This window comes from Heterocephalus glaber, unplaced genomic scaffold (assembly GCF_053883595.1).
Source record: "Heterocephalus glaber isolate CG9 unplaced genomic scaffold, H.glaber_assembly_v1.0 deba00001498, whole genome shotgun sequence".
Classification (NCBI taxonomy): Eukaryota; Metazoa; Chordata; class Mammalia; order Rodentia; family Bathyergidae; genus Heterocephalus; species Heterocephalus glaber.
Genome location: NW_028258321.1, coordinates 4459965 through 4481277, shown reverse-complemented (window position 1 = coordinate 4481277; position 21313 = coordinate 4459965). Strand labels below are relative to the sequence as shown.

At 49.0% G+C, this 21313-nt stretch overlaps 1 protein-coding gene across 1 annotated transcript; it reads left to right on the top strand.

Annotated features, from left to right (window-relative positions):
* Positions 1-1304: 1304 nt before the first annotated feature.
* On the top strand, positions 1305-20787 carry Gsto2 (glutathione S-transferase omega 2). The gene is given in 7 exon segments (XM_087185730.1): positions 1305-3736; positions 3932-4040; positions 5864-6080; positions 6923-7024; positions 18818-18924; positions 20500-20566; positions 20568-20787. Coding segments are annotated over 7 exon segments (732 nt in total). The 5' UTR covers positions 1305-3702; the 3' UTR covers positions 20664-20787.
* The last annotated feature ends 526 nt before the right edge of the window (positions 20788-21313 follow it).

The window sequence follows — 21313 nt, the reverse complement described above, 5'->3', positions numbered from 1 at the left end:
CAAAAAATGTTCTGATAAGCTGGAGTTGCTGGCACACACCTATACCCCCAGCTCTTTGGAGGCTGAGGCAAGAGGGTCGCCGTGAGTTCGAGGCCAGCCTGGGATATATAGTGGAAGACCAGCCTGAGCCTGAACTGCGTAGGGAGGCCTTGTCTCAAAACAAACAAACAACCCCCCCCCCCCAAACCCCCAAACAAACAAAAACTACTAGGGCTGAGCCCTAAGAATAAAGGCCAGGTCTTTAAACTAAGCACTTTAACTCAAAATACACTGTCCTTATTTTTCTGGCGAAGACCACCCCCGACCCCCAGTTCTCAGCCAGTAGACAGCTGTTAATGTAGCTGTACTCCGTGATCAGGGCACTGACAGGCAGGGGAATGTGGTTTCTGGGGATGTCCAGTCTTTTTGAAGACCGAAAGATGGGTTCATTCTGCTTTGCTTCCTGGGGTTGTGATCCTCAATGTCTGTTCTAGGATATTGTGTAAAATTCTTTGGAGTGCTGGTTTGGTATTCACGAAGTTCCTAAGGTGCTCTTTGTCATGCAAGTATCTTATTTCTCCATCAATTTTGAAAGATAGTTTTGCAGGGTACATCAATCTGGGTTGGAGGCTGTTTTCTTTTAGGGCTTGGAATATGTCATTCCAAGCTCTTCTTGCCTTGATGGTTTGTGTTGAGAAGTCTGCTGTGATTCTGATGGGCTTTCCTTTGTATGTGATTTGTTTCTTTTCTTTGACTGCTTGTAGAACTTTGTTCTTCTGTTGTGTTTCTGGAATCTTAACAATTATATGCCTATGTGTAGATTTTTTTTATCAAGGCTATTTGGAGTCCTATATGCCTCAGTTATCTGTATGTCAAGCTCTTTTCCCCTGCTTGGGAAGTTTTCTGCCATTATTTCTGTGAAGAGATTTTTTTTTATGTCATCTCCACTCTCTTCTGTTTCTTCATTGAGCCCAATCAGTCTTATGCTATTCTTCTTTGCATCATCTAGCAGCTGCTGGATTAATTTCTCATGTTCCCTTATAATTTTGAAGCAATTTTTCTTTTCCTGGTCACTAATTGCAGTCTTATCTTCTGTATCTGAAATTCTGTCCTCACATTGGCTCATTCTGCTGTGTAGACTTTGAATTGAGTTTTTCATGTCCTGGAAATCTATTTGCATCTGTTTTATGGATTCCATTTGTTTCTTATGGTGGGATTCCATCATGTTCCTGAGCTCCTCTCTAGATTTATTAATCATGTCTTGCACTAGGGGCACAATTCCTCCTGTTATCTGAGAAATTATTTCTGATTTCATTTTTTCCAGATCCCCTTTTGTTGCCAGTTCAGTGGGTCCAGGTGGTTGAGTATCAGATTGTTCCATCTCATTTCCCTTTGGGGTTGCTGTAGGTGATCTGGAAGTCTGGTTTTGAGACTTATTTATGTGTTTTCTCATTTAGACTGGGGCAGGGGGCTGTTAACACCTGCACAGATTACCTCCTCTGAGCTGGGAGAGGTGGGACAGGGGCCAGAAGCAGTGGTAGGGATGGTGACCCAAAAGCCCTTTCCTCTGGGCTGGGAGCAGCGGGAGGGATGATGGCCCGGAGGCCCCTTCCTTTGGACCAGGAGCAGTGGGATGGCGGCTCAGAAGCCCCTACCTCTGGGCCGGGAGCCTTGGGAGGGATGATGGCCCGGAAGCCCCTTCCTCTGGGCCAGGAACAGTGGGACAGAAGGTGGCCCAAAAGCCCTTTCCTCTAGGCTGGGAGCAGCGGGAGGGATGGTGACTGGAAAGCCCCTTCCTCTGGACCAGGAGCAGTGGGACGGTGGCTCAGAAGCCCCTACTTCTGGGCCGGGAGCAGTGGGACTCAGTACCTTGGTCTGGTGGTCTGGTGTCCTCTGCGTCTTTGTAATGTGTAACCAGGTGGCTGCCTGTCTGCAGCGGGGTGATTTGGCATCTTCCTCGCAACTGGGGACCTCGGTAGGGTGTGCACAGACCTGCCTGTCTGCAGCAGGCTGATTCCTGAAATCTGCTTTCTTTATGTGAGGGATAAATTTGTCTGTGCAAAAATCATCCCCTTATCTACTGGGGTCTCTAACCTGGCATGGTGGTGTTCCTTGCTTCTGTGTTACCATCCAGCTTGCCCTGCATGGTCAAAAGTAGCTCCAGAAAAGTAGTTATGAATAACTTTATCTTCCAAAAGGAAAAGTAATCAACATGGCAAGTCAAAAATCAGTTTGTCTTTTCCAACACCAGATTTCTGGCTGACAGCATTTCTAACTATCTATGCATTTAATCAAACATTTTTTTCCTGTTTCTCAGGTTTTACAAAACAACAACACATGCTACATTATTATCTAAGTTTATCTCAGGAAACCACTGAGTGGCTTAGTAAAAAATGTGGAGTCACTATTTTGAAGATTTTCAGAGATTCTTACTCTGTAGAGAGAAAACATTAACCAAGGAGTTCTAGGTACAATAGAATTCCAAAAGCTGAAAGGTTCCTATTGGTAAGCCACCTGGCCAGGCTGTGCCATTTTAATAGGAAATACTTAGATTCAACTAACAATTGTGGAGCAGCCGTATATTTCCTGTGTTTTCCTGGACATGGACCCTGCTTCAGCTTTAGAGGCTGTGTGGTGAGCCAGTCTTTAGAGTTTTAAAGATCTTCTACTCTTACTGTTGGTCAATTTGGGCAAATAATCTCATTTTTCTGGGTCTGATTTCTATTTTGTAAATTAGGAATAATACTAGCTGCCTGACTGAGCAGCTGGGGAACGCAAATGAGGTGACCCCTGGAAATAACGTAGTGTGAGTGAGACATACCACACTTTTCTTTGCTTCATTACTTATCAGTCCCATATGATATTTGGAAGAACTTTCAGCTCAGTCCTGGAAATCTAAAGGAATGTTTTCCCATCTGCTAAAATTCCAGATCCCAGCTTATCAGTGTCAAAGCTATGGTCCAGTGCCTCGCTGCCTCGAGGTACTGCTGGACTGTTGGTAAAGTGTCCTTAACAACGAGAAGTAGTCCTCTCGGAAATGTAGGCTGGGGTGGGGAGAGCTCATGAATTGCTCTTTGCTTCCAGGCGTCTCATTCTTATTTGCTGCCTAGTTTTTCGGAACTGGGGAAGAATCTCCTAAGTAAGGCCAAAGTAGAGTGAGGCAGGTGAGATGTGCTGGGTACAGAATTTAAGCTGGCACTTACTCCTAGAGTGATGTGAGGTCTCAATACTCAGTGTTTTCTTCCTATAACGAGAAAGTTTGGCCTTATTAAAAAACTCTACTCACTGTACTGAAGATGCGTGTAGTCTGTAAGGTGGAAGAGGGAGGCCCTACGATGGGAAGGAAAAAGCGTTGTTCTGGTCAGGTTTTATTAAGCTCCCAGGAAATGCATGTTGGCATTTGATGCTCATTGTTCATGCATTCTTGCTGCGGAGGAGGCTCCCTGACTCAAGGTTCTACTCAAATATCCAAAGCAAGGGGTGCTTTTCAGGATTTGGCTTGGTTTAGTTTTCCCCCCTCCGATTCTTGGGCTTCCGAATGTGGGCCAATGTCTTCCTGTTAAGTTACTTAGCTTCTGCCCCAGATCACGTCCCCTCTGCCCCTGCAGTGTCCGGACATTCAAAAACTGAATTCAGGGCAGGAAGGGCACCGGAGTGCAGCTGTCCCCGGAGCCCACCGCAGCCGCGACCAGGAGCACAGGCTCTGGGCTGACAGCTGAAGCCATGTCCGGGGATGCAACCAGGACCTTGAGGAAAGGTGAGTTCCCTCCAGCAGGGCTGGAGGGCCGGGGACAGGGATTGCCAGGCCCTGGCCTGTGTCCCCGGTTGGAGGAGGAATTTTGCATGCAAAGCCATGTGTAAAAGTGTCCTCTCTGGGACATGGGAGGTGGGGCGCAGAGCCCCTGGATGCAGGAAGGCCAGTGAGCTCCTCTCTCCCCTGCACCCTGTGCAGGAAGCTGTCCCCCAGGCCCAGTCCCCGAGGGGCTCGTCCGAGACTACAGCATGAGGTTCTGCCCCTACTCACACAGGACCAGGCTGGTCCTCAAGGCCAAAGGCATCAGGTGAGGAGCTGGAGCCCAGCATTCCCTGAGCAAGCCCCGCCCCACAGGCTGGGGGAGTCCTGCAAACCCAGGGCACCCTGGGACTTTAGGAGGGGCTCCTTGGCTCTTTCTTCCAAGGCAAAGTCAGTAAGAGGTTGGCAGAAAGGCAGACTTTTTTTCAAGTCCTCCTGAAATGTAAGCCCCCAGTCACATTTGTGCACAACACTTTGAGACATTGCAGAGTAGACTGGAGGCAGACTAGAGCCTCCCCGAGGTCTGGTCAGGAAGGGCACGGCCAAGGCCACAGTGGCCCCCGTGCTCCTCCCATGTAGCTCCCACGCCCAGCCCAGGCATCTTAGGTCAGCTCGGCTCTATTTCTTCATCTCTTGGCAGCCAGCATTTCCTTATTTGTTCACCTGTCATCATTCCTCCATTCCTACCACCTCAGCTTCTCTCACTCCTCCCCACACTGACCCCGCACTGCCAAAGACAGGAGTTCTGCAAGGCAGGGATTTATCTCTTCCATTCGTGGAGTAGCGGAGAGACTGGCACATAGTAAGGACTCAAAAGACGTTTGTTGATGGGAAAAACAGATCTTTCCAAACACTGAGCTGGAAGGAACTGGTGCCGGGAGGTGGCGGGAAGGTTCTAATGTACGGGGGGAAATGGGCACACAGCCTCCCAGAAGGAACTCTGTAAGAGCAGCTCCTGCAGGTCTGGATGAAGAAGGTAGAGCAGCTTGGCTGGAATGTGGACTGGAAGGTGTACCTGGCCCCCAGCTGGAGTGTGAGAATGTGTCACCCAGCTCCGGCTTGCTCTGGGCAGTCCTCGTTAGGGGTTGCTTCAGAGTGGCCGACTCAAGTCAAAGAATCCAGAGCTCCACAGAGAGATGGTCAAAGTAAAATGATGTAATTCTACCTTGTTAAGTGTAAATGACACATATTTCCAGATTCTTCCCTCTTGTTCAAATCTACTTGGCCCTAAGGATACCTGTGTTTTGAGAAAAATAACAGAAACTCAATATTTTGCCCAGTTGGGAACAAATTTGCAGCTTATTCATTAGGGCAGGGCTTCTCTCATTTAGCAGTACTGACGTTTTGGGCCAGATAATTCTTCCTGGGGAGGGGAGTGGGTGGGGGATGTTCTGCTTTGCTGACTATTTAGCAGTACAATACCCTACTTCTCCTTCCCCTGCCCTTCCCGGACTCTGCCTCCCCCCAGTGTCGCAGACACTGCCATGCTTCCCTCAGGAGGGGTGGCTGCCTTTTAGGCTGAGCAAAGAATGTTCGCGAGTGCTGCCTTTAATCTTTTTAGATACCTGTGCCTGCCTCTGGTAACTGCGTGGGCCTGAAGCTCTGGCAATCGTAACTAATCATAAGACTTTCAAAGTTACTGCATGCTAGGGGACTAGGCACTATTCTGAAACTTTATAGTCACTTGCTTGATCATCACAGGATGCCAGCGGATCAGTGGAATCATTGCCCCTCTTTTATGATTAAGGACACTGGGCGCAGAAGGGTGTTGGGATTTGGCCAAGGTCTCGGGCGGGGCTGTCCAGAGTGACGGCGGAGTTGGGTCTGAGACTCCGCCTCCTGAGTCCCATTTCCGATGGTGCAAGCCCATCTCACGAGGAATCTCGAGGCATGGAGGACACGGCCTAGGAAACGTCTAACACTTCTCACACAGGAGTGAGGATGCTGGCACTCTGTATGTCACATAAAACTTAAACCTAAGGAAAAGATTGTAATTACAGACTTTAATTCCAGTTTCTGGTTTCCAGAAGAGCATCTGCCTGCATACACTTCTCAGTTTTGTCCTGCCTTCCTTCCCCTTTGGTTCGTAAGACATGAAGTTGTCAACATTATCCTGCAAAGCAAGCCCTACTGGTACTACAGAAAACACCCTTTTGGCTAAATTCCTGTCCTGGAGAATAGTCAGTGCCAACTGATCTATGAGTCAGTCGGTCATCACCTGGACGACACGTACCCGGGAAGGAAGCTGTTTCCGTATGACACTTATGAACGGGCATGCCAAAAGATGTTACTGGAGCTGTTCTGTAAGGTATATTCCACCTCACAGACCGACTTTCACTCATTTTACTTTGGGTCCCTTTCCCAAGCTTCAGGCCACTGCAGTCAAGCCACTGGTGCACGTGTTTCACTTTAATACTCGAGACCCTGAAGTGGAACTAACGTGGGGATGGCCAGGGAGGGCAAAGGCTGAAGGCTAAATTGACTGCTGGGTGCTTCTCCGTTTCCCTCGACAGACCTGGCAGGTGTCGTCATGACATGACAAAGGCTGGTTGACTTGAAATAGTGATGCTGAAAGAACTGAGAACTGGTGATCCTTAAAGGGAATATTTCCCGGAATTCAGGGCAAAAAATACTGCCCTTTAAGTGGGACAAGAGTGCCAGCACTCGTGCAGAGAGAGGAGAGGTGGCAGCTATCGATAATGAAAGAAAAAGTGATGCAGCAATTTGTAGTTCAAAAATAAATAAAAATAACCCCATGATGTGAAAAATGAACATATACTGAGTACTTGGGATGTGCCCAGCACCACCCTACTTTATAGAGGCCAGTTAGTTTCATGCCACACCTGCCCTGGGAGGCGGGGACTGTTCCTGGCAGATGCAGACACTGAGGCTTAGAGGTTCAGTTTGGTGCCTAGGAACGCAGGGCATGGAAGCAGCAGCCCTGGGGGACCTGCTAAGCGCCTGGCCTGTGACCAGGGTGCTGAGAGGGGCGGGTTCCCTGGGAGTCACCTGGTGCCAGCACAGGGAGCCGGGCCTCTGTGCGGCGCTGGCCTGCGATGCTGGAGTCGGGAAGCGTCACTGCAGTTTGCGGCCGGGCAGGAACGTGGGGGCCCACAGACTTCTCCTCTAAGAACGCTGTCCTCTGATCAGGTCCCGCATTTGACCAAGGAGTGTCTGGTGGCGCTGAGATGCGGGAGAGAATGCGCTGACCTGAAGGCGGCCCTGCGGCAGGAGTTCCGCAGCCTGGAAGAGGTACGGGGGTAGGGGGCTGTCCTGTCCCGCGGCACGGAGGAGCTGCAGGGCTGGGCACCTGCTGCCTCGCGGGCTGCTTCTCTGCGCGCGGCTCCTCCGGCTGTGGCCTGCAGCTGCTGGCCACCTCTGGCCTGCTTTGGAGGCCTTCTGGAGGACGTGCAGCGAGCTCCTCCTTTCCTGGCAACGTCACCTTTCCGGAGGGTCCCGCTGGCTTCTGTGGAGTCTGCCCAGGAGGCCAGCGTGCTGGTTAGGGTTGCACTTGGTGCCACTGGGCACTAACTGCTGCCCATTTAGCTCTGAAGGGCGAGTTCTCTCACACTAAAGAGCTAGAGGCGGGAAGTTCTTGATAGCTTCCTCATGAAGTTATTGGGACTGGGGTACTGGGGTTCTTCCCTTTAGGTTCTGTTGCCGTTAGTGTGAGGTTTTCCTTCTCAAAATGACAAGATAGGGCAGGGGATTTAGCTCAGTGGTTCCGGTGCCTGCCTTGTAAGCACAAGGTCCCGAGTTCGATCCCTGGTACTAAAACAACAACAACAACAACAAAATGACAAGATAGTTGCTAGAGCTGTGGCCATTGCATCCCAGTTCCAGGCTCTGGAAAGAACAGAGTTAAAATGGCACATGGCTATGTCCCTTTCAAGAACTTTCCCCCAAAGACTGCTTATACCTCATTGGCCAGAATTTAGGTGTAGGGTGGTAACTATCTGCAGAGAAGCTGGGACATCTGTCTTTAGTTGAGGCATCCTAAGTAAAATCAGGGTTCTGTAACTGAGGAAGAGGAAAAGTGGGTGTGGGTGGAACAGGACCAGTATCTGCCAGAAGCTTCTCATAACAGGGCAGTAGTGGAGCCTCACCTTTGCCCTACCCGATTCCAGAAGCTTGGCAGGAAGAGGCCTGCTACACGGGCCCACATCCAGCTCACCCGAGCCAGCACGACCTGTCACCGCAGTGTTTAGCACGACAGCTGATGAGACAGCGTGTGGGCTGGGAGGAGAGCCGCTGCTTGAGAAAACAGAAAGTTCAAAACTTGCAAGTAGAGGATGATGAAGGTCTTTGGTAAAAGGATCAGCTGAAGGGCCGGGGATTTAGCTCAGTGGTTCTGCCACCTGCCTCATAAGCGCAAGGTCCCGAGTTCGATCCTTGGTACCAAAAAACAAAACAAAAGAAAAGACCAGCTGAACCAAACCCACTATGTCTGGCTACCTTCTCACAGATAAATAAATGCTGGGCCAGGAAAAGGAGCCAGGAAACAAAACCCTTCTGATTTAAGGAAAGTTGGAACACATTTTGACGGCTCTCCCTCCTCGTCTGCATTCAGAGGATGGGTGAACTTTGTAAATTACAGACTGCTAAATGGATACAGTTACAGCCACACAGCTGCTCTTCAGTCGGACTCTTTTCCAGGCCGGTGGACCAGGACTCTGTGCTGTGCGTTATGCCGTGGGTCCTTTGCCTGCACCACCTGTAGGCTTTCCAGCAGCCTCCCTGGGCCAGCTGCTCTCATCCTCCTTTGCGAACTGCAGTGGACTCTGGAGGCCGGCTCTGAACTCAGTCCTAGGAATACAAAGACCAAAGGCCTTTGGGATGCCCAGCGCCCAGAGAGGACATGGACTGTCACGTTCACTTAGAAGCTGGGTGTGAGAGGTGGTGGGGGGCAGATGACACCTCTGTGATTCGTTAGGGATGAGGTGGAGGCACGGGGTAGACCGGAGTTAAGCCAGCAGGCTCTCTCCACCTGGCTGAGCAATTTGCCCTGGACAGCAGAGTCGCTGGGGATCAGTGCAGACTCTGGGAAGGGAGTGGCATGTTCCTGCCTGTGTCTGCAGGCCGTCAGCCCAGGAAGGGTGCAGAGGGTGGATGTGAGCGCCCCCAGGGCCACAGTAGAGGTCTGGAGGGGATCCGATGGCGGAGATTTTAAGGGACTGAGATAAGATGGAAGCTAGGGAAGGGGTCAGTGTTTCTGAGGTTCCCTTTCAGGTTTGCGGCCAACATATGTGATGCTTTTTGCTGAGAAAGAGTGGGAGGGCAGATGGATTTTTTTCATTTGAGGTGCTCAAGGGATATTCAGGTGAGGCAGAGCGTGGGGAGTAGTCTGTGGACTGTCCTAGATCTTTGGGGTGGTTTTACTGGCTGGGAGCATGAACCAGAAAGATGAGGAATATAATCGACAGGGTGATGATAAATGTCTAACACTCAACTCTCCCTCTAAAAAAAAAAGGAGAGAAAAAAGAAAACATCTCAATTGGCATTTGCTGTTTTCAGTGGAAAAGGCTCCCACCAAAGTGAATTTTAAGGTGCTGTCTCCAGTCAGAGTTGGGGAGTAGTGTGAGCTCCAGCCTATCACTGAATAACACATCTCACTTTATCTGTAGTGACTGAACCCCCGGAATATGTTATTAAACAGCCTCCATTTCAGCACGGTTCTCTGATGCGATTTAAGGACCTCCGAGCAAGTATCCAGTGTCATCCCAATAGGCTTCAATGTGGTTTCGTCCCACACAGTGTTACCCCAGGATATTACCCACGAGGTAGGGGATATCAGAATCTGAATCCATGACCAATGGACTTGAATTTTTTAACATGTTCCCCTAAATACCAATATATTTACTCTAAGAGAGTCTAGAGACACTGAAATTGTCAGAATAATTCTAATAGAAACAATCCCATGACTTATATAAGTCTTTCATGTGGTTTTATACAATCAGGATTTTGTTTGAGCTATTAAATATCCATGGTCTTTCTCAGTGAAATAGGCCAAGATTTCTTATTCGTTTGTTTGTTTTGTTACAGGGTCTCACTGTGTAGTTTGTTTCTTTATTATTACTATTTTTTCTTTCTTTTTTTTTTTCCAGTACCCAGAATTGAACTCAGGACCTTGAGGTTGCCAAGTAGGAGCTGCGCCACTGAGCTACATCCCTGGCCCCTCATGTAGTTTAGACTGGTTTGGAACTCATGATGGAGCCCAGGCTGGCCTCGAACTTGCAATGATCCTCCTGCCTCAGCTTCCCAAGCATTGGGATTACAGGCCCATGCTGCCATGCCCAGCCTAAGACTAAGATTTCAGTGTGCAATCCACCATGTTATCCCGAAGCAAAAGGCTCAATTTATTGTTTTGCAGTCTTGAACTCTGACTTTTTTCTGTTGGAATAAGTGCCCTTTCTGACTTTAATGTTTCTTTTCTAAAGTCCCGCTTCAGCTGTGCAGGGTGGCACGCATCTATAACCCTAGTGCTCTGGGAGGTTGAGGGAGGCTAAGAAGTTCACAGGTTCGAGCCCAGCCTGGGCAGCTTAGTGACTTAGCCAGACCCCGTCTCAAAAATAAAAACATGTAATAAAGTGTATATAAATATATAATATAATTATAAATGTATAATAAAATGTTTAAAAAATAAAAATTAGCGCAGTGCAAAGTACTGAGTTCAGTCCCAGTACTGCCAAAAAAGGTCCAGTTTCATTAAAATTGAAGGCTTATTGTTGTATAGCCATATTTTCTATAATTTTTTTACACAGTTTGGGATGTATTACTGCTGCCTTTATTATGGAAACAGCAGCCCAGCCTGTTCTTTACTTCCTGTTCTGAACACTGGCATGATTTTTAAAACTATTGGGATGCCCTAGTCGAGCCACACTTTAAATCTGTCTTCAAATAGATTTTCCAGCTTTTCTTGAGTCATTAATCTAAAACAGCACACATTTTTAGCTTTCTTCTTTTTTTATGGTATTATTGACTTTTCCATTTCAAAATAGCACTTGAGCCAGGGTTCAGTTTATGTCTGTGGGCCTCAGTGTGGCAGGACCTTTCAGGGGGCTCTCTTGCACCAGTGACTTGGGTGAAAGTATTTTCATCATGGAAGTAGTCTAGTCAAACCCAGGGCAGTGGGAGGCGGGACTCAGCCAGAGATCGGCCATGCTGTGGACGTTTGCTCCCGGCGCCTGCGCAGTGGGCGCGTTCTGGCCATTGCTGCGTCCCTTCCGCGTCATCAGGCGAGGGAGGAGAAGGCGACAGAGATAACCCCAAATTAGCGCTGCGCGGGTGAGAACCACCCTGCGTGGCCACTGGGCACTTTCTGCTTTTCTTCTCGGCATTCTCGACCTGCTCGGGGATGCTTCCTCGTTTCCGGGCAGTTTCCCACACTGCAGGTCTGATTACTGCCCGGCAGCTTGCGTGACGTCGACTTGGCGGAAGTCGTGTGCGTCACTCGGGACACCTGTAATCTGTATCTACGTTTCCACCATAATCCTAATGTTCGCTGTTTTTTGGTTTTTTTGTGTTTTTTTTTTTTGGCCAGGCTAGCCTCGAACCCATGGGCTCGAATAGATCATTATTATAAATTAAGTCAATCACAGACTTTAATCTGTCCTTTCTTCTCTCTCTAAAAAAAGACATTTTAGTCCATTAGACATATTGTCCTGGGTAAGTCTTACTGTTGTTTTTAAATTTTTATTAATTTCCATGATATATATTGTTTACAAGATAGGAAGGAAAGAGTTTATACCTGGCTAATTCTTTACTGGAAATAACTTTCTTTTATATACCACAAACTGTCTCCAAGCTAAATTTATTTTCTGTCAACTAAGTTGCAATGTCTACAAAGTACATTTATTTTTACTGCTATTTTCTTGTAACAGCTTCATTGAGACATAATTCATGTATGGTGAAATTCCATTTTTCAAGTGCACAACTCAGTGGTTTTAATGTATTCACAGAGTTGTTATAGCCATTGCCATTATTTAATTTCACAACATTTTTGTCATACCCCAGAGAAACTCCTTTTTAATAGTTAACACCCATTTCTTAGACCTTGGCAACCTCTAATCTACTCTGTCTCTATGGATACACTTATTTTAGGCAGTGCGTATAAATGGAATTATGCCATATGTAGCCTTTCATGAGTTTCTTTCACTTACCATAATGTATTTAAGGTTTATCTTTCATTCCTTTTTGTGGCTAAATAATATTCCAGCGTGTGGCTACACCTTGTTTCATTTATTCATTCATCAGTTGGTGGGGACCTGGGTTTCCACTTGGGGGACATTTTGAGGAATGCTGCTGTGCCTACTGTCTTCACGTTCTTGTGCAGCCATATGTTGTCAGTTCTCTGGATTTCTAGCTCATCCACTATGTCCATGGACTGGCACCTCGGTTGTAGCTGTTGTTCTTTCCTGAGAAGGCCCTGGCTGTCCCTAAGTCAGCATGGCTGGCTGAGCATTTTAGTGCCTCCGCTGGCTGGGTACCCTAAATGCATCATCCAATTCAGACAGCTGCCCTCTAGGTAACTAACACTTGCTCATTTTTAAAAATAGCCTTCTGCTAGACCCTCGTCCAGCAAGTAAACATTAGAAGAATAGTTTTACTCTTCTCTAATTATAAATTGATGCTATTTTTCTTTTCTGTTTCCATTATATATTTTTTTAGGTAGTTGAAATTGTGCCACATGTAGAATTTGACTATCATATTATATTGTTATGGAAATCTCGGAAAGAAATACACAGAGACACAGAATTCGGATAAAATAATAAAATTTCTTCTCACGAGCTGACAGGAACGCCAGAAACCAGTCTGGTCAGTATCCTCGCCCCCTTTGTTCAGCATTTCCCTTTGTATATCCTTTTTAGCCATTATCTCATCCCTAGTGTGCTCTGATATATAAATACAATTCCAGTTCCTATTTACAAGTCACAGGCACAAGATAGGCCATATACATTGTAAATTCACCCTGGCACGGTAACTTTGTTAGGTTAATGAAGTTACTGGTTAGAGTCAGATAATCTTCACCTTATACAAGGAGTTACAGGAAAAGCAAATCTTAAAAGAACACATTACTTATTTTGCTTCTACAACTACCTTAATATTCAATCTATTAAGTTATCTAAAACTTTTCCGTATCAATGTGAGGATTTTTTTGTATTTTTATAAACTCTATAGATGCATTTATTACAGCAGCATTATTTGTGCTGATAAAAAGTAGAAACCAAAGTACCCATTAGATGGAGAATAGCTACCTAATTTTGCTCATTCTGTGCCATTCTGTGGAGCAGTTAATGAACTGACATGCAGAGATTGCTTGGACATATGTGAATTACACAGTAATATAGACAGTAGGGTCTCATTTTAGCAGAAGAAAACAAAACCTTATTATATATATGTATGTGACAAATGCCTAGAAAAATAGCAGGAGAGACCTCAGACTCCTCAGAGAGGGTGCCAGTCACAGTCGGGATGGGAAAGAAAAGCGGTTTAAGGCCGGGGTGGGGAGGGAAGGTCGAGTTTCAGTTTTCCATGTTTAACATTTTTTTTTTTGGTACCAGGGATGGAACTCGGGTCCTTGAGCTTGTGCAGCAGGCAGCAAAACCACTGAGCTAAATCCCCAGCCCCATGTTTAACATTTTTAAAAAAATGAGTATGTATTTCTCTAAGACAGATGTAATTTTTTAAAATAGGAAAAAATCAGTTTTTTTCTTTTCTCTCTTTCCTGCTTTCTCTTTCTTTCTGCCCCTTCCTTCCTCTCTCTCTCTGCCTCTCTCCTCTCTCTCTCTCTCTCTCTCTCTCTCTCTCTCTCTCTCTCTCACACTGGGATTGAACCTAGAGCCTTTGCTCTGAACTCACACGCCCAGCCCAATGTTATTCTTTTGTTTTTTTTATTTTGAGACGGAGTCTGCTAAGTTGCTAAATTTCCCAGGCTGGACTTGAACTGGCAGTCCTGCAGCTCCAGTTTCCCAGCATGCAGGGATTACAGGCATGCACCAGTGCGCCCAGCTGGAAACAGAAATCACCGTTCATGTCTGCCTGATTTGCTGCACGTGTAACCATGAAGCGGTTCCCGCAGCACACTGGCTGGGGTGCTTAGGTTGTTTCTAGTCCTTTGCCATTAGGAATGATGCCACAGGGAACAGCAGCTTCTTGGCTTAAAAACCATTTCTTCTATCTTACAACATGGCGGTGGGCCAGACTCTCAGGGATGGAATTACCAGTTCCAAACGCTTTGGAGGCTGTGCTGTGTGTTACTAAATTGCTTCCCCAAAGGCTTCTCGTGCTTGTTCTCCTCCCAGCAGAATGTGAAAATGTCCTTTGCACTATCTCCTTTTGATATTTCATTCAAAAAGATATTTCCTGTTCTAGAGAAATAAACAATGGACAGTAGCTTCTCATTGTTGGTTTATAGTTTTTGGCCATGCTGGGGATGGAACCCAGGGCCTCACACATGCTGGACAAATGCTCGGTCACTGCGCCACATCCCGGCCTGTATCTCTTTGGTTGTTGTCGAAGTCAGAGGCTTCTGTGTGTCATCTCTGTGTTTGGTCTGTCGCGGGTCTGCCTCCGAAGGCCTTATTCATTTTCCCTGATGATTTATAAACGTTACTTTCATATATATATATATATGTATAATCTGTATATATAAAATCTACTTGACTATTTTTTCTTTTTAATTTTTCTTTTGTTTTCATTTAGCTCATCTCTTTTGTGGATGAAGAAGTATGACATTTTAAAATACCACGCTCGCTACCTTTCCTGTTGTACTTTCTTCCGCTGCTTGTATGCATAAGATGTCCTCTTCCTCTTCAGACTCGTGGTCAATATTCATTCACATTCACATCCACCGTCCACCACCTACAGACAATGGATGGGCTGAGCATTACCTACCCTCTTACAACTATGTTTTGAACAAAAGAATTAAGCGCATTAACAGTATGCCGCATAGAATTTTCAGTGTCCCTTTAACCCCCAAAAGCTGACAGGCTTTCTTCTGCATCTTCATAGGACAGCCTGGGTCAGCACCGACGGGCAGTAGGAGGGACACGTTCTGCCACAGACCCCACTGGGAAGCCTTCTTCCTACAGGAGAAATGGTTCCTCCTGCAGGGACTCTGCTCACTCATGCTCAGCTCAGCTTCAGCTCCATGTAGTGTAGCAGGGACCTGAAATCTGAAACCTTGAGAACCTCTACTTACAATTTTTGAACTCAGGATTTTCCCTTCCTGGAGCTGGGTACTTTGCAGCAGCTTCGGGGTAAGGGCTTGTATTCTACTGCTCCGCATGGTTGGCTTTGTGTCTTAAGGGTGGGACAGGGGTCTGCTCCCTGAGAATTATTTCCAACAAGAAAAAATGCCATCTTCTGCCAGCGAGCACAGCAGTGCTGCTGGGAGCCTGCAATCTGTTTTGGGATTGGAGGCCCTGATTTCAGGGCCATAGTAAATGACAGTGGTGAAGGCCAGGAGCCTGCTTCAAGGGGTGAAGCCCAAGTATTAAGGCTGAACCCAAGAGTCCAAGATCTTAGGCTGGAATTTTTTTAGAACGCCAGCTTTAAAGAAGTCTAAGGTTCTGTTTATGATTTTGTTTGTCAAGAACTTGATCCATTTATTTTTCCTCTTAAATCTGGAAGGAGCCACCACCACTGCTCCTCACCACCAGTGGCCACCAGGGGGAGCGCTGTGTGCTGCTTCCTTTCTTTCGCTTGTGTCAACCTCAAAGTGCCAACTTTCTCCTTTGGTCTCTCTGTGGACGTTGGAGAGGCTGGGCAGACAGCAGGGGCCTTTCCGGCCAGGCTTTGCAGGTCTGGGGTGAGGGGGAATAGTGTACCTCCATCACATCAAACGATTTCTTGCCTTCATTGGCAGTGCTCCCTAGTTAACCCTTCAGCCCTATTTTTCAGGGACGTGGAGAACACAACATTTAAAAATAGATTTTTCTAATATTCTAGGACATCAAATGCCTTTTCACAAAATATCTCCCCCCAGGATCTGGTATTTCCAATGGAAAGCAATTTTGCCTGCGTGCCAGGTTTGCATGCGAGCAAGCTGACCTGACCAGCGCCCTGGAGACTGTGGCAGCCCCCCGGGAGCCTAGACAGGTGTCGCCTGCAGTCTGGGATGCGGATAAAGGCACAGCGCTTTGTGCCGTTTGCAGGGAGATGGCTTTCCCGCAGGGATTCCCAGACCTGCTGAAGAGAGACATCAGGGGCAGCGCGCTGCAATCCACAGCAGGATGAAGAACTCCGGGAGGTTTCAATGTGGGGTCCCAAGTGCCCCCGGCTCCGAGAGCGTCTGAGGGCTGTGTAGGGTTCTGTGAGGCTGCGAAGGAGAGTCGACCTGCCTCACCCCTGTCTCACGCTGGCCTCTTGCTGTGCTGGGGAGGCGCGCGTCACAGTGCACTTCATGGGCGTGGGCACCAACATTGGTCGCTCCTGTAACATCGCGTATATTTAAAGCCGTGCGCCTCCTGTGAGTAAGGGGAAAGCCTTAGAGATACATGGGAACAAGGGTCAGTTACTAAGTGGTACTCATTTGCAGAATCATCCCATTGCCTCACGGGAAGATTGACTCACCTTGGGCCCCCTCAGTGTCTGTGGCTGATCTGCCCAGACAGGGACTTGTCTTTTTTTCTTTTTTGGCAAAGTTTATTTAAGAAAGCAAAATTGAAGAGTAGGGGAGAAGCTGGCTCTGCAGAGGGATTGGAAAGGAGAAAAGGAGAGTGGGAGCAAAGATTAAAGCACTCGCTGTGTCTGGGAAACGCAGGTGGGCTGTCACGGAAAGTCACGATAGCCTGGACAGAGACTCAAGAACTCCCGTGCTCTCTGAAGCAGAAGAGTCGCACAGATGTTCCAGAGCCACTGGTTAGATTTGTGTCTTGTTTGTGCCATGAGATCTGGTAACGAGCCTCAGATACACATTTCAGTCAGTGGTGAGAGTTTGGGTGACTGTTATCTATTCCTGAACACGAAGAACGCTTAGGTTGCCTGCTGCAGCCTGGAGACATGGAATTATTTGCTCCCTTCCTCTCCAAGCCAACAGCCTCTGTAGCCAGGTGTGGTGCCACACATCTCTAATCCCAGCATTCGGGAGGCTGAGGCAGGAGGATCACCACTCGTTGCAAGCCAGGCTGGGCTACGTAGTGAGTTCAAACTAGCAAAAAAAGAAAGCAGCCTCTGTGCTGAGTTTTCATTGTTCATATTTTCTCTGTCAGTACCGGCCTGTCAACTACTGCTTTTGTGTGGTGTGACATGTGTGTGCGTGCGTGCACGTGGGCATACATGTGCACTATGGGGGACTGGCCTCGCATACTCTGGTCGGCAGTGCATCACTGAGCTGCAGCCCACTCCTCTGTCCGAGTTCCTTTCTCGTCGGAGACACAATGCCTGACACCCAGAACTGTGAGCAGGAGAGGCCTGTGCTGGCTCGAAGTCTGTAGAGGTTTCAGAGGAGCAGAGGAGATGGGAAGCAGGGGAGATCAAAGGGGGAGAGGGACATGCAGCCCTTCAGGCCACACCCCTGGTGACCCCCAGCCCCACTTGGCTTCACCTGCTAGTGGACTAATGCTGAGTACCACTCCCCCATGACCCAGGCCCCAGCCAGACGCCCACTGAGGAGTGCATGAGGCTTCGGGGGACGTCAGATACAAACCACAGCCCCCTCTTAGCTTTTCTGAACCAAGCGATACCACCTAACACTTTTCAGGCTTGAAGACAGCAATCCTGGGGAGTGTCTATACCACGCTGGAAATAGGAGGACTCAGACTTTCAGGCAGCCAAACCGGCTTTTCCTCCCAGGCAGTGGCTGGTCTTTAGTCAGGGTGGGTTGGCTTCCTGCGGGTGTAGCCTTCCGGGGCCTTTGCCCTTTCTCGTCACGTGGGCTGTGCTCCCGGGCAGCGGGGCCAGCTTGTCTCTCCTCATGCTCTGCCGCAGTCTCCGGGACAGGCGTGGACATCACCACCACTCAGCAGACGAGCAGACGGAGGCTTACAGCAGGGGACGCAGGCTGCCCTGGGCTTCACTGGAGTCAGAGCTCACAGAGAAACAGGCTGCTGGCCTCACTGCTCCCTGCAGGCCACGACCACGGAGCCCTCTGCCACTGCCTTTCCTACCCGGAGCCGCATTCACAGCCTGACTCTCACTCTGTCCCTCACTAGAGCCCAGCATCTCAGACAGGCTCACCAGGCTAATGCACAGGGGAGAGCATCTGGCTGGCTCTGGGTCGGAGGCCAGAGCGAGTAGTGTGCTTGATTTAACTAGGAAACTGCCACCATTCTTTCCTTCCTGGGAAGCCTGGCCCAGCAATAACCTCTGCCAAGTACTTTGGCTTTTTAAAAAATTTTCAGACCTTTCTTTCGGCCGTCTTTGGCTGTCTGTGTGCTGAGACTTCATCAGTTTCTGAGCTAAATCCCCGGCTCTGTTTTCTTTAACGTCCACTGAAATGGGTTGATTTGTCCCAATCGAGAAAGGGAAATTTTATTTTAACGTAAAAAGTTGAGAATGTTGAGTGGGCAACAAATGCGAAGTTCAAAGAACTCACAGAAGGAAGCACAACAAAGACAGCTGGGATCGGAGGGAGCTCGCCGGGACACAGCCCTGCCCTGGAGATCCAAGCATCCCCTTTACTGTAGGAGAGAGTGCGCCGAGCAGTGGGGCCCACAGCACAGCAACCGGGCTCCCAGTGCGGGCCTGTGTCAGCTTGAGGCTCCTCGCCCCAGGAAGGGGCAGCGCTGGCCTGAGGCAGGGCCTCCTGCTCCGTCCATGCTGACCACGCCGAGGGAGGCACCTGGCAGAGTCGTCGGGACAGAAATTCTCCAGTCATGTTGAAGGGAGGGGAGACAGAACATGCGCATCAAGTGCAGGGAGTGTGCCCCGAAAGCAGGTGGCAGAAACTTCAGGGAAGGGGGAGGTTTAGAAGTCTGCTGAAAACAGGACAAACCAAAGGCTTCACTCTCCCGTTTGGGAGTTAGTCTAGTATCTGCACTTCGTGTCTCTGGATACGTCTCAGGTATGTGCATTAACTTGCTTTTCTCCTGTTTGCATTTCTAGATCCTTGGCTATCAGAACACCACCTTCTTCGGCGGAGACCACATAACCATGATCGATGACCTCTTCTGGCCCTGGTTCGAGCGGCTGGATGTGTACGGGATCGCAGAGTACGTTGGAAATGCACGGAGAGACGGTGACTAAAATGGTTTGTGTGTCACTAGCCACTGAGGACACATCTCAGGGTGTATGTGGAACAACAAGGAAACCAGGTGTTGAAGCCACCGACCCGTGCTGTCTGCTCAAGATGCCCTGGGCTCTTCTCTCACTGAGCACAGACTCCCTGGGGCCTGCGCTCCTGTGGACCAGGCCTGGGTACCACGGCTCCCAGAGCTTCGCAGCTGCATCCTCCCTGGCCCACACACATGCAGGCGGGCTTGCAGGCCCACGTGGGTGCCTTGGGGAGCTCTCTCTGGCCCTACACCTGGCCCTGCTGTGTCACTCAACAGATACGACTCCAAGTCCAGCTCACTCTCTTGGGGCATCTTCTCCCAGAACGCCCTTAAGAAAAGATTTTCAAAGTAATACATCTTGATGTTTGAATGTACAAACAAAGTGGCAGCCACACACCACAGAAGGGTCAGGACAGTTAAAGCGGATGAAGTGGCTGTGTAGGGTCCTGGGCAGATGTCTTAGTGACTTCTCTCACTGCTGAGACAAAACACTGCAAGACACCTGCAAGTTAAAGGAGGAAAGGCTTCTTTGGGCTGGCGGTCCTGTAGGGGTTTGGGTCCTTAATTGGCTGGTTCCCAGGCAGGGCGGGTGGCAGAGAAGTACCTTCATGGCCCGGTGAAGGTGACAAGGAGCAGAGAGGAGCCAGGAGGGGAGGACAGTGCTGCGTCACGGTGAGCCACCTCTTGGACCAGGCTTCCCTCCTAGCCTCACAGGAGCTTTGGACTCACGTGGACTAATCCACTGTGAGTGTCACACCCCCATGTCCAACCACGTCCCCAGAGCCCCGCCTATGAGTGCAGGAGGCTTTAGGGGACCTCTTGGTACAAACCAGCCCCGCAGGGCAGGAGCTTTGTTACCTCGGCTCAGAGGAGAGGTTGCAGCCTTGCTGAGCCTGCACTAATCCCAGCTGGCCGCACGGGGCTGCTGCACATTCCTGGTGTGTGGAAGTCGGCCCTGCAGCTCGTATAGAATATTCGTGGGGATTTAACTCCCAGACGTGTCATTTTCAGGAGCCTGTCTCCTCCAAAGGCGGAGCACCGAGACAGGTCAGATGGCGGGGCTTGGCAGGCTGCTGAGTAGGCCCCGGGCCCATCTCCCTTGGAAAAGCCCCCTCAGCCCCATTATTTCAAGGTGTCCTGACTTTCATCCACTAAAATACATTTTGGAAACTACTTCTCTTTGTCTTCTTCAAGCCCCTGAAGTAAAACCTGTGGATGGCCCTTTGCCGCCGGGGTTGTCTCTGCTGATCAGCAGTGAAGCAAGACACGGTATTTCCCCGGGGCCTCAGCCCACCGGTCTCTGCCTGCATGATTAGGAGTGCAACCTCTGCGCTCAGAACAGACAGCTGCTCCCAAATAGGCCTTTCCCGCTCTTAGTGATCATGACACTGTATTCTCAAACATGGCCATGGTTAGCTTGCCAGTCTGAAAGGCAAGGCCCGCCCCCTTGCCCAGAGCCTTCCGGTGGGTGGTGCTGCCCCTGCCCCCTGCCCCCTGTCTTCTGTCTTGCAGCTGTGTGGACTACACCCCAAAGCTGTAGCTCTGGATGGCAGCCATGAAGCAGGACCCCATGGTCTTCCTTCGTGCTGCTCATAGATAAGCAGATTTTCTTGGGCTTCTTGAATCTCTATTTCCAAAACAGCCCCAATGGCTTTGATTTTGGGCTCATTTGCTGAATCTCCTGGTCCCCACTCGGCCATCCAGGATTCCCAGCATGTTATGGTTCTGCCTGCATTAGGGATCGTCTTGGAATCAGTTCATCTCTGTTGCTTTTCTTTGAGGTTCTTAATAAAAACAAAAACAGAAACTGTGTTTTTTCTGGTAGTCATTTATTGTCAGATGCCTCCAGCCCCTGGGGTCTTGTTTGGAAACCCTCCTGTTCCTGCTCCTGCCTTTGGCCCAGTTTCACCTCCAGGTTACTGGAGACTGGGCTGGTGTGGGGCTCCAGTCCTGCCTAGCAGGGACATCTGCCACTCCAGATGGGCACTCACCAAAAACCTCCTGAGGAGACGAAGACCCTGGTCCTCCAGGAGAGTGAGTGACTGCGCTCTCCACGTGGGTGGGCAGGAGTGTCATTCCCAGCCAGACTTCGCCCAGGGCCTGGGAGACCCCGAGGGCCTTGTGGCTGGAAAGAATTCTAAAGCAGGAAATGAAACACCCATGCATCACCCGGGACTAACTACGTCAGAATTGCACTGGTACTGCCGGCGCTCAGGATATCTCACAAAACGTTCTGTGGCTGGCATCCTGCCTTTAAAGTCACACACCCCAAACCCGGTCCCAGGCACGGGCCCTCTGTTGGGTTTGCATCGCATGCTCTTGCATC